At 56.4% G+C, this 11774-nt stretch overlaps 1 protein-coding gene across 1 annotated transcript in view; it reads left to right on the forward strand.

The window, feature by feature from the left end:
• The first annotated feature begins 62 nt into the window (after positions 1-62).
• LOC144952694 (ankyrin repeat and LEM domain-containing protein 2-like) overlaps positions 63-11774 on the forward strand; it is a 21405-nt gene continuing 9693 nt past the window's right edge. The window contains exons 1-4 of the mRNA XM_078883172.1: positions 63-156; positions 4439-4763; positions 8990-9121; positions 9904-10107. Of these exons, the coding sequence (XP_078739298.1) occupies positions 9940-10107 (168 nt within the window). The 5' untranslated portion in view covers positions 63-156; positions 4439-4763; positions 8990-9121; positions 9904-9939. The remainder of the gene's footprint in view (positions 157-4438; positions 4764-8989; positions 9122-9903; positions 10108-11774) is intronic.

Raw genomic sequence — 11774 nt, forward strand, 5'->3', positions numbered from 1 at the left:
TGAGTGAGTGGGTGAGTGAGTGGGTGAGTGAGCGAGTGGTGAGTGGGTGGGTGAGTGGTGAGTGTCGGTCTCTCGTGCGGACCCATCACGGCGTCCACACGCTCCGTGTTCGAGAGGAGGCTGGCTGCCGTGCTCACCGCTACTACCACCACTGTGGTGAGTGGGTGGTGAGTGGGTGGGTGAGTGGGTGGGTGAGTGGGTGGGTGGGTGAGTGGGTGGGTGGGTGGGTGAGTGGGTGAGTGGGTGGGTGAGTGGGTGAGTGGGTGAGTGGGTGGGTGGGTGAATGAGTGGGTTAGTGGGTGAGTGAGTGGGTGGGTGGGTGAGTGGGTGGGTGGGTGAGTGGGTGGGTGGGTGAGTGGGTGGGTGGGTGGGTGAGTGAGTGGGTGAGTGGGTGAGTGGGTGGGTGAGTGAGTGGATGAGTGGGTGGGTCAGTGAGTGAGTGGGTGGGTGGGTGAGTGAGTGGGTGGCTGAGTGAGTGCGTGAGTGGGTGAGTGGGTGGGTGGGTGAGTGAGTGAGTGAGTGAGTGGGTGGGTGAGTGAGTGGGTGAGTGGGTGGGTGGGTGGGTGAGTGAGTGGGTGAGTGGGTGGGTCAGTGAGTGAGTGGGTGGGTGAGTGAGTGAGTGGGTGGGTGGCTGAGTGAGTGGTGAGTGGGTGAGTGGGTGAGCGAGTGAGTGGGTGGGTGGGTGGGTCAGTGAGTGAGTGAGTGGGTGGGTGGCTGAGTGGGTGAGTGGGTGAGTGGGTGGGTCAGTGAGTGAGTGGGTGGGTGAGTGGGTGAGTGAGTGAGTGGGTGGGTGGTGAGTGAGTGGGTGAATGGTGAGTGAGTGAGTGAGTGGGTGGGTGAGTGAGTGAGTGAGTGGGCGGGTGGGTGAGTGGGTGGGTGGGTGGGTGAGTGGGTGAGTGAGTGGGTGAGTGAGTTAGTGGGTGAGTGGGTGAGTGGGTGGGTGGGTGGGTGAGTGAGTGAGTGAGTGGGTGAGTGAGTGAGTGAGTGGGTGAGTGGGTGAGTGAGTGAGTGGGTGGGTGGGTGGGTGGGTGGGTGGGTGGGTGAGTGAGTGAGTGAGTGGGTGAGTGGGTGGGTGGCTGAGTGAGTGAGTGGGTGGGTCAGTGAGTGAGTGGTGAGTGAGTGGTGAGTGAGTGAGTGGGTGAGTGGGTGGGTGGCTGAGTGAGTGAGTGAGTGGGTGAGTGAGTGGGTGGGTCAGTGAGTGGGTGGGTGAGTGAGTGAGTGAGTGAGTGGGTGAGTGAGTGAGTGGTGAGTGAGTGAGTGGGTGGGTGGCTGAGTGAGTGTGTGGGTGAGTGGGTGGGTGGGTGAGTGAGTAAGTGAATGAGTGAGCGGGTGGTGAGTGGTGAGTGAGTGGGTGAGTCAGTGAGTGGGTGGGTCAGTGAGTGAGTGGGTGAGTGGGTGAGTGGCTGAGTGAGTGGGTGAGTGGGTGGGTGAGTGAGCGGGTGGTGAGTGAGTGGTGAGTGAGTGAGTGAGTGGGTGAGTAGGTGAGTGGGTGGGTCAGTGAGTGAGTGGGTGAGTAGGTGAGTGAGCGAGTGGTGAGTGAGTGGGTGGGTGGGTCAGTGAGTGAGTGGGTGGGTGAGTGGGTGGGTCAGTGAGTGAGTGGGTGAGTAGGTGAGTGGGTGGGTGAGTGGATCAGTGAGTGAGTGGGTGAGTGGGTGGGTGGCTGAGTGAGTGGGTGAGTGAGTGGGTGAGTGGGTGGGTGGCTGAGTGAGCGAGTGAGTGTTGAGTGATGGAGTGGTGAGTGAGTGAGTGGGTGAGTGAGTGAGTGGGTGAGTAGGTGAGTGAGCGAGTGGTGAGTGAGTGGGTGGGTGGGTGGGTCAGTGAGTGAGTGAGTGGGTGGGTGAGTGGATGGGTCAGTGAGTGAGTGGGTGAGTAGGTGAGTGGGTGGGTGAGGGGGTCAGTGAGTGAGTGGGTGAGTGGGTGGGTGGCTGAGTGAGTGGGTGAGTGAGTGGGTGGGTGGCTGAGTGAGCGAGTGAGTGTTGAGTGATGGAGTGGTGAGTGAGTGGGTGAGTGAGTGAGTGGTGAGTGAGTGAGTGGTGAGTAAGTGAGTGAGTGGTGAGTGAGTGGGTGGGTGAGTGAGTGAGTGGTGAGTGAGTGAGTGGTGAGTGAGTGAGTGAGTGGTGAATGAGTGAGTGAGTGGTGAGTGAGTGAGTGGGTGGGTGAGTGAGTGGGTGAGTGAGTGGGTGGGTGAGTGAGTGGGTGAGTGAGTGAGTGAGTGAGTGGTGAGTGAGTGAGTGGTGAGTGAGTGAGTGGGTGAGTGAGTGAGTGGTGAGTGAGTGGGTGAGTGAGTGAGCGGGTGAGTGAGCGAGTGAGTGGTGGGTGAGTGAGTGGTGAGTGAGTAGTGAGTGGTGAGTGAGTGAGTGCTGATGATGATGATGATGCTGCTGATGCTGCTGCTGCTTCTGCTGATGATGATGATGCTGATGATGATGATGCTGCTGATGATGATGCTGATGATGATGATGCTGCTGATGATGATGATGATGCTGCTGATGCTGATGATGATGATGCTGATGATGATGCTGCTGCTGATGATGATGCTGCTGATGATGCTGCTGCTGCTGATGATGCTGATGATGATGCTGATGATGATGCTGATGATGATGATGCTGATGATGCTGCTGCTGCTGATGATGATGATGATGATGCTGATGATGCTGCTGATGCTGATGATGATGCTGCTGATGCTGATGATGATGCTGTTGATGCTGATGATGATGATGATGCTGATGCTGCTGATGATGATGATGCTGATGCTGCTGATGATGCTGCTGATGATGATGCTGATGATGCTGATGATGATGCTGATGCTGCTGCTGATGCTGCTGATGCTGATGATGATGCTGTTGATGCTGATGATGATGATGATGCTGCTGCTGCTGCTGATGATGATGATGCTGATGCTGCTGATGCTGATGATGATGCTGATGATGATGCTGATGATGCTGATGATGATGATGATGATGCTGATGATGATGATGCTGCTGATGATGATGATGATGATGATGCTGATGATGATGATGATGCTGATGATGATGATGCTGCTGATGATGCTGATGATGATGCTGATGATGATGATGCTGATGATGATGCTGATGATGATGATGCTGCTGATGATGCTGATGATGCTGCTGATGATGATGCTGATGATGATGATGCTGCTTCTGATGATGATGATGCTGATGATGCTGCTGATGATGCTGATGATGCTGCTGCTGATGATGATGCTGATGATGATGATGCTGCTTCTGATGATGCTGATGATGATGATGATGCTGCTGATGATGCTGATGATGCTGCTGCTGATGATGATGCTGATGATGATGATGCTGCTGCTGATGATGATGATGCTGATGATGCTGCTGATGATGATGCTGCTTCTGATGATGATGATGATGCTGATGATGATGATGATGCTGCTGCTGCTGCTGATGATGATGCTGATGCTGATGATGATGCTGCTGATGATGCTGCTGCTGATGATGATGCTGCTTCTGATGATGATGATGCTGATGATGCTGATGATGATGATGATGCTGATGATGCTGATGATGATTCTGATGATGATGCTGATGATGATGCTGATGATGATGCTGATGATGCTGATGATGATGCTGATGATGCTGGTGATGATGCTGATGATGATGATGCTGATGATGATGCTGATGATGATGATGCTGATGATGATGCTGCTGCTGCTGCTGATGATGATGATGCTGATGATGCTGATGATGATGCTGATGATGCTGATGATGCTGATGATGATTCTGATGATGATGATGCTGATGATGATGATGCTGATGATGATTCTGATGATGATTCTGATGATGATGATGCTGATGATGATGATGATGCTGATGATGATACTGATGATGATGCTGATGATGATGATGCTGATGATGATGCTGCTGATGATGCTGATGATGATGCTGATGATGATGCTGCTGATGATGCTGATGATGATGATGATGATGCTGATGATGATGCTGATGATGATGATGATGCTGATGATGATGATGATGCTGATGATGATGATGCTGCTGATGATGATGCTGATGATGATGCTGATGATGATGATGATGCTGCTGATGATGATGATGATGCTGATGATGATGCTGATGATGATGCTGATGATGCTGCTGATGATGATGCTGATGATGATGATGCTGATGATGATGCTGATGCTGTTGATGATGCTGATGATGATGATGCTGATGATGATGCTGATGATGATGATGCTGCTGATGATGATGATGATGCTGATGATGATGCTGATGATGATGATGATGCTGATGCTGATGATGATGCTGATGATGCTGATGCTGATGATGATGCTGATGATGATGATGATGCTGATGATGATGCTGATGATGATGCTGATGATGATGCTGCTGATGATGATGATGCTGATGATGATGCTGATGATGATGATGATACTCAGGGAGGGGTCAAGGCAGAGGAGGCGGAGCCTGGAGACCAAAAGGGGGCGGAGTCAGCAGTAGGGGCGGAGCCTGGAGACCGGAAGTGGGAGGAGCCTACGAAGGGGAAGGGGCCTGGAGACACAAAGGGGGCGGAGTCTACGAGAGGGGATGAGCCTGGAGACCTGAAGGGGGAGGAGTCAGCCGTGGGGGCGGAGCCTGGAGACCAGAAGTGGGCGGAGCCTAGAGATGGGGTGGGCGGAGCTAAGGAAGTGGGAGGAGTCGACCCCCAGACGACCTTCTACGGGGTCTGTGCTGATTGGTCGACCAAGAAGGATGGGCAGACGGGTGAGAGACAGACAAAGCTTGCCCAGGTAGCCTCTAGCAGGGCTGTAGGGGCAAGTGCTGCTAGTAGCAGCACCCACACACACAGACAAAGCTGCCCCAGGTAGCCTCTAGCAGGGCTGTAGGGGCAAGTGCTGCTAGTAGCAGCACCCACACACACAGGCAAAGCTGCCCCAGGTAGCCTCTAGCAGGGCTGTAGGGGCAAGTGCTGTTAGTAGCAGCACCCACACAGAGACAAAGCTTGCCCAGGTAGCCTCTAGCAGGGCTGTAGGGGCAAGTGCTGTTAGTAGCAGCACCCACACACAGGCAAAGCTGCCCCAGGTAGCCTCTAGCAGGGCTGTAGGGGCAAGTGCTGCTAGTAGCAGCACCCACACAGAGACAAAGCTGCCCCAGGTAGCCTCTAGCAGGGCTGTAGGGGCAAGTGCTGCTAGTAGCAGCACCCACACACAGACAAAGCTGCCCCAGGTAGCCTCTAGCAGGGCTGTAGGGGCAAGTGCTGCTAGTAGCAGCACCCACACAGAGACAAAGCTGCCCCAGGTAGCCTCTAGCAGGGCTGTAGGGGCAAGTGCTGCTAGTAGCAGCACCCACACACAGACAAAGCTGCCCCAGGTAGCCTCTAGCAGGGCTGTAGGGGCAAGTGCTGCTAGTAGCAGCACCCACACACAGACAAAGCTGCCCCAGGTAGCCTCTAGCAGGGCTGTAGGGGCAAGTGCCGCTAGTAGCAGCACCCACACACAGGCAAAGCTGCCCCAGGTAGCCTCTAGCAGGGCTGTAGGGGCAAGTGCTGCTAGTAGCAGCACCCACACACACAGACAAAGCTGCCCCAGGTAGCCTCTAGCAGGGCTGTAGGGGCAAGTGCTGCTAGTAGCAGCACCCACACACACAGACAAAGCTGCCCCAGGTAGCCTCTAGCAGGGCTGTAGGGGCAAGTGCTGTTAGTAGCAGCACCCACACACAGACAAAGCTGCCCCAGGTAGCCTCTAGCAGGGCTGTAGGGGCAAGTGCCGCTAGTAGCAGCACCCACACACAGAGACAAAGCTGCCCCAGGTAGCCTCTAGCAGGGCTGTAGGGGCAAGTGCCGCTAGTAGCAGCACCCACACACAGACAAAGCTGCCCCAGGTAGCCTCTAGCAGGGCTGTAGGGGCAAGTGCCGCTAGTAGCAGCACCCACACACAGGCAAAGCTGCCCCAGGTAGCCTCTAGCAGGGCTGTAGGGGCAAGTGCTGCTAGTAGCAGCACCCACACACAGACAAAGCTGCCCCAGGTAGCCTCTAGCAGGGCTGTAGGGGCAAGTGCTGTTAGTAGCAGCACCCACACACAGACAAAGCTGCCCCAGGTAGCCTCTAGCAGGGCTGTAGGGGCAAGTGCCGCTAGTAGCAGCACCCACACACAGACAAAGCTGCCCCAGGTAGCCTCTAGCAGGGCTGTAGGGGCAAGTGCTGCTAGTAGCAGCACCCACACACAGACAAAGCTGCCCCAGGTAGCCTCTAGCAGGGCTGTAGGGGCAAGTGCCGCTAGTAGCAGCACCCACACACAGACAAAGCTGCCCCAGGTAGCCTCTAGCAGGGCTGTAGGGGCAAGTGCCGCTAGTAGCAGCACCCACACACAGGCAAAGCTGCCCCAGGTAGCCTCTAGCAGGGCTGTAGGGGCAAGTGCTGCTAGTAGCAGCACCCACACACAGACAAAGGTGCCCCAGGTAGCCTCTAGCAGGGCTGTAGGGGCAAGTGCCGCTAGTAGCAGCACCCACACACAGACAAAGCTGCCCCAGGTAGCCTCTAGCAGGGCTGTAGGGGCAAGTGCCGTTAGTAGCAGCACCCACACACAGACAAAGCTGCCCCAGGTAGCCTCTAGGAGGGCTGTAGGGGCAAGTGCTGCTAGTAGCAGCACCCACACACAGACAAAGCTGCCCCAGGTAGCCTCTAGCAGGGATGTAGGGGCAAGTGCTGTTAGTAGCAGCACCCACACACAGACAAAGCTGCCCCAGGTAGCCTCTAGCAGGCTGTAGGGGCAAGTGCCGTTAGTAGCAGCACCCACACACAGACAAAGCTGCCCCAGGTAGCCTCTAGCAGGCTGTAGGGGCAAGTGCTGTTAGTAGCAGCACTTACACACACAGACAAAGCTGCCCCAGGTAGCCCCTAGCAGGACTGTATCTGTGTGTGTATCTATGTATGTGTGTGTATGTGCGTGTGTCTATGTGTGTGTGTCTATGTGTGTTTGTCTGTGTGTGTGTATGTGTGTGTGTCTATGTGTGTGTCTATGTGTGTGTCTGTGTGTGTGTCTATGTGTGTGTGTGTATGTCTCTGTGTGTGTATCTGTGTGTATCTGTGTGTGTGTGTCTATGTGTATATATCTGTCTATGTGTGTGTGTCTATGTGTGTCTATGTGTGTGTGTGTCTATGTGTGTGTGTGTGTGTCTATGTGTGTATGTGTGTATCTGTGTGTGTGTGTGTCTGTGTGTCTGTGTGTGTCTATGTGTGTATATCTGTATGTGTGTCTCTGTGTGTGTGTATGTGTCTCTCTGTGTGTGTGTCTGTGTGTATGTCTCTGTGTCTATGTGTGTGTGTCTCTGTCTCTATGTGTTGACACACAGGGGGAGTGTTCGCTGACCGAGCGCTGGCCCTGCAAGCGCTGTGTGTGTGTGTCTATGTGTGTGTCTGTGTGTGTGTATCTATGTGTGTGTCTGTGTGTATATGTGTGTGTGTGTCTGTGTGTGTCTGTGTGTATATGTGTGTGTGTGTCTGTGTGTGTGTCTGTGTGTATATGTATGTGTGTGTCTGTGTGTGTGTCTGTGTGTATATGTGTGTGTGTGTCTGTGTGTGTGTCTGTGTGTATATGTGTGTGTGTGTCTGTGTGTATATGTGTGTGTGTGTCTGTGTGTGTGTCTGTGTGTATATGTGTGTGTGTCTGTGTGTGTGTGTGTCTGTGTGTATATGTGTGTGTGTGTCTGTGTGTGTGTCTGTGTGTGTGTCTGTGTGTCTATGTGTGTGTATGTGTCTATGTGTGTGTATCTGTGTGTGTCTGTGTGTGTGTATGTGTGTGTGTGTCTATGTGTGTGTCTATGTGTGTGTCTCTGTGTCTCTCTGTGTGTTGACACACAGGGGGAGTGTTCGCTGACCGAGCGCTGGCCCTGCAGGCGCTGCGCTCGCTCCCCGTGTGTGTCTATGTGTGTGTCTATGTGTGTGTCTATGTGTGTGTCTCTGTGTCTCTCTGTGTGTTGACACACAGGGGGAGTGTTCGATGACCGAGCGCTGGCCCTGCAGGCGCTGCGCTCGCTCCCCGTGTGTGTCTATGTGTGTGTCTATGTGTGTGTGTGTCTATGTATCTATGTGTCTATGTGTGTGTCTCTGTGTCTCTATGTGTGTTGACACACAGGGGGAGTGTTCGATGACCGAGCGCTGGCCCTGCAAGCGCTGCGCTCGCTCCCCGTGTGTGTCTATGTGTGTGTCTATGTGTGTGTGTGTCTATGTATCTATGTGTCTATGTGTGTGTCTCTGTGTCTCTGTGTGTTGACACACAGGGGGAGTGTTCGCTGACCGAGCGCTGGCCCTGCAGGCGCTGCGCTCGCTCCCCGTGTGTGTCTATGTGTGTGTCTATGTGTGTGTGTGTCTATGTATCTATGTGTCTATGTGTGTGTCTCTGTGTCTCTCTGTGTGTTGACACACAGGGGGAGTGTTCGCTGACCGAGCGCTGGCCCTGCAGGCGCTGCGCTCGCTCCCCGTGTGTGTCTATGTGTGTGTCTATGTGTGTGTGTGTCTATGTATCTATGTGTCTATGTGTGTGTCTCTGTCTCTCTATGTGTTGACACACAGGGGGAGTGTTCGCTGACCGAGCGCTGGCCCTGCAAGCGCTGCGCTCGCTCCCCGTGTGTGTCTATGTGTGTGTCTATGTGTGTGTGTGTCTATGTATCTATGTGTCTATGTGTGTGTCTCTGTGTCTCTCTGTGTGTTGACACACAGGGGGAGTGTTCGATGACCGAGCGCTGGCCCTGCAGGCGCTGCGCTCGCTCCCCGTGTGTGTCTATGTGTGTGTCTATGTGTGTGTGTGTCTATGTATCTATGTGTCTATGTGTGTGTCTCTGTGTCTCTCTGTGTGTTGACACACAGGGGGAGTGTTCGATGACCGAGCGCTGGCCCTGCAGGCGCTGCGCTCGCTCCCCGTGTGTGTCTATGTGTGTGTCTATGTGTGTGTCTATGTGTGTGTCTCTGTGTCTCTCTGTGTGTTGACACACAGGGGGAGTGTTCGCTGACCGAGCACTGGCCCTGCAGGCGCTGCGCTCGCTCCCCGGCTCGCGCTTCAAGGCGTTTGCGACGCGTGGGGAGGCCGAGGGCTTCTCCCTCGGAGACTCGGGGGGGCCGCACGGAGGTGCAGTACAACGTTGCAACGCGCACGCACACACGTACACATGTACACACGCATGTACACACGCATGTACACACGCATACATACACACACACTCACTCGCCCACTCACCCACTCAATCACTCACTCACACACTCACTCACCCACTCACTCATACACTCACTCATCCAATCACTCACTCACCCACTCACCCACCCACTCACCCACTCAATCACTCACTCACACAGTCACTCACCCACTCACTCACTCACCCACTCACCCACCCACCCACCCACTCACTCACTCACCACCCACCCACTCACTCACTCACCCACCCACTCACCCACTCAATCACTCACTCACACAGTCACTCACCCACTCACTCACTCACCCACTCACCCACCCACCCACCCACTCACTCACTCACTCACCCACTCACCCACCCACTCACTCACTCACACCACCCACCCACCCACTCAATCACTCACTCACACAGTCACTCACCCACTCACCCACTCACCCACTCACTCACTCACCCACCCACCCACTCACCCACCACCCCCCTCCACCCACCCACCCACCCACCCACTCACTCACTCACTCACCCACCCACCCACCCAACCACCCACCCACTCACTCACCCACTCACCCACCCAACCACCCACCCACCCCCCTCCACCCCCCCACTCACCCACCCCCCTCCACCCCCCCACCCACCCACTCACTCACTCACTCACCCACCTACCCCCCTCCACCCCCCCCACTCACCCACCCCCCTCCACCCCCCCCACCCCCCCCTCTCTCAGCGTTGACCTCCGACCCCCCCGCCGAGGGTGGGGGCCATGGGGGTGGAGTCCCCCCCTAGCTCCTACCGCTCCCCGCGCCCCCAGGAGCTGGTCACGGTGCTGAGACGCGCGGTGGAGATGGGGGACTTGGAGAGCTTCACTCGGACCGTGTGGGACAACCCCCGCTACCTCGTGGGCTCCGGGGACAACCCTACCATCCTGCAGGTGAGACACGGGGAGACACGGGGAGACACGGGGAGACACGGGGAGACACGGGGAGAGAGAGACACGGGGAGACACGGGGAGACACGGGGAGACACGGGGAGAGAGAGACACAGAGAGACACAGAGAGACACCGAGAGACAGAGAGAGACAGAGAGACACAGAGAGACACGGGGAGACACGGGGAGACACGGTGAGAGAGAGACACGGGGAGACACGGGGAGAGAGAGACATGGGGAGAGGGGGGAGAGAGACACGGGGAGACACGGGGAGAGAGAGACACGGGGAGAGGGGGAGAGAGACACGGGGAGACACGGGGAGAGAGAGACGCGGGGAGAGAGACACGGGGAGAGACGGGGGGAGAGAGACACGGGGAGAGAGACACGGGGAGAGAGACACGAGGAGACACGGGGAGAGAGAGACACGGGGAGACACACACAGAGAGAGAGACGCGGGGAGACACGGGGAGACACGGGGAGACACGGGGAGACACGCGGAGAGAGAGACACGGGGAGAGAGACACGGGGAGACACGGGGAGAGAGAGACACGGGGAGAGGGGGAGAGAGACACGGGGAGACACGGGGAGAGAGACGCGGGGAGAGAGACACGGGGAGAGACGGGGGGAGAGAGACACGGGGAGAGAGACACGGGGAGAGAGACACGAGGAGACACGGGGAGAGAGAGACACGGGGAGACACACACAGAGAGAGAGACGCGGGGAGACACGGGGGGACACGGGGAGACACGGGGAGAGAGAGACACGGGGAGAGAGACACGGGGAGACACGAGGGAGAGAGAGACACGGGGAGAGGGGGAGAGAGACACGGGGAGAGAGACACGAGGAGACACGGGGAGAGAGAGACACAGGGAGACACACACAGAGAGAGAGACGCGGGGAGACACGGGGAGACACGGGGAGACACGGGGAGAGAGAGACACGGGGAGAGAGACACGGGGAGACACGGGGAGAGAGACACGGGGAGACACGGGGAGAGAGAGACACGGGGAGAGAGAAATAAAGAGAGAGAGACGTGTCTATACCCCTCTTCCCGTGTCTCTCTCTCCCCGTGTCTCCCTCTCCCCGTGTCTCACCGTGTCTCCCCCCCGTGTCTCTCTCACCGTGTCTCTCTGTGTCTCTCTCACCGTGTCTCACCGTGTCTCTCCCCCTCTTCCCGTGTCTCTCTCTCCCCCGTGTCTCACTCCTCGTGTCTCACTGTGTCTCCCCCCGTGTCTCTCTCACCGTGTCTCTCTCCCCCTCTCCCCTCTCTCTCTCCGTGTCTCTCTCCCCGTGTCTCTCCCCCTCTTCCCGTGTCTCTCTCCCCGTGTCTCTCCCCGTGTCTCCCTCCCCATCTCTCTCTCCCCGTGTCTCTCTCTCTCCGTGTCTCTCTCCCCGTGTCTCTCTCTCCGTGTCTCTCCCCGTGTCTCCCTCCCCATCTCTCTCTCCCCGTGTCTCTCTCTCTCCGTGTCTCTCTCCCCGTGTCTCTCTCCCCGTGTCTCCCTCCCCGTGTCTCTCTCCCCGTGTCTCTCTCTCTCCGTGTCTCTCTCCCCGTGTCTCTCTCCCCGTGTCTCTCTCTCTCCGTGTCTCTCTCCCCGTGTCTCTCTCCCCGTGTCTCCCTCCCCGTGTCTCTCTCCCCGTGTCTCTCTCTCTCCGTGTCTCTCTCCCCGTGTC

Source organism: Lampetra fluviatilis, chromosome 69 (assembly GCF_964198595.1).
Source record: "Lampetra fluviatilis chromosome 69, kcLamFluv1.1, whole genome shotgun sequence".
NCBI lineage: Eukaryota > Metazoa > Chordata > Hyperoartia > Petromyzontiformes > Petromyzontidae > Lampetra > Lampetra fluviatilis.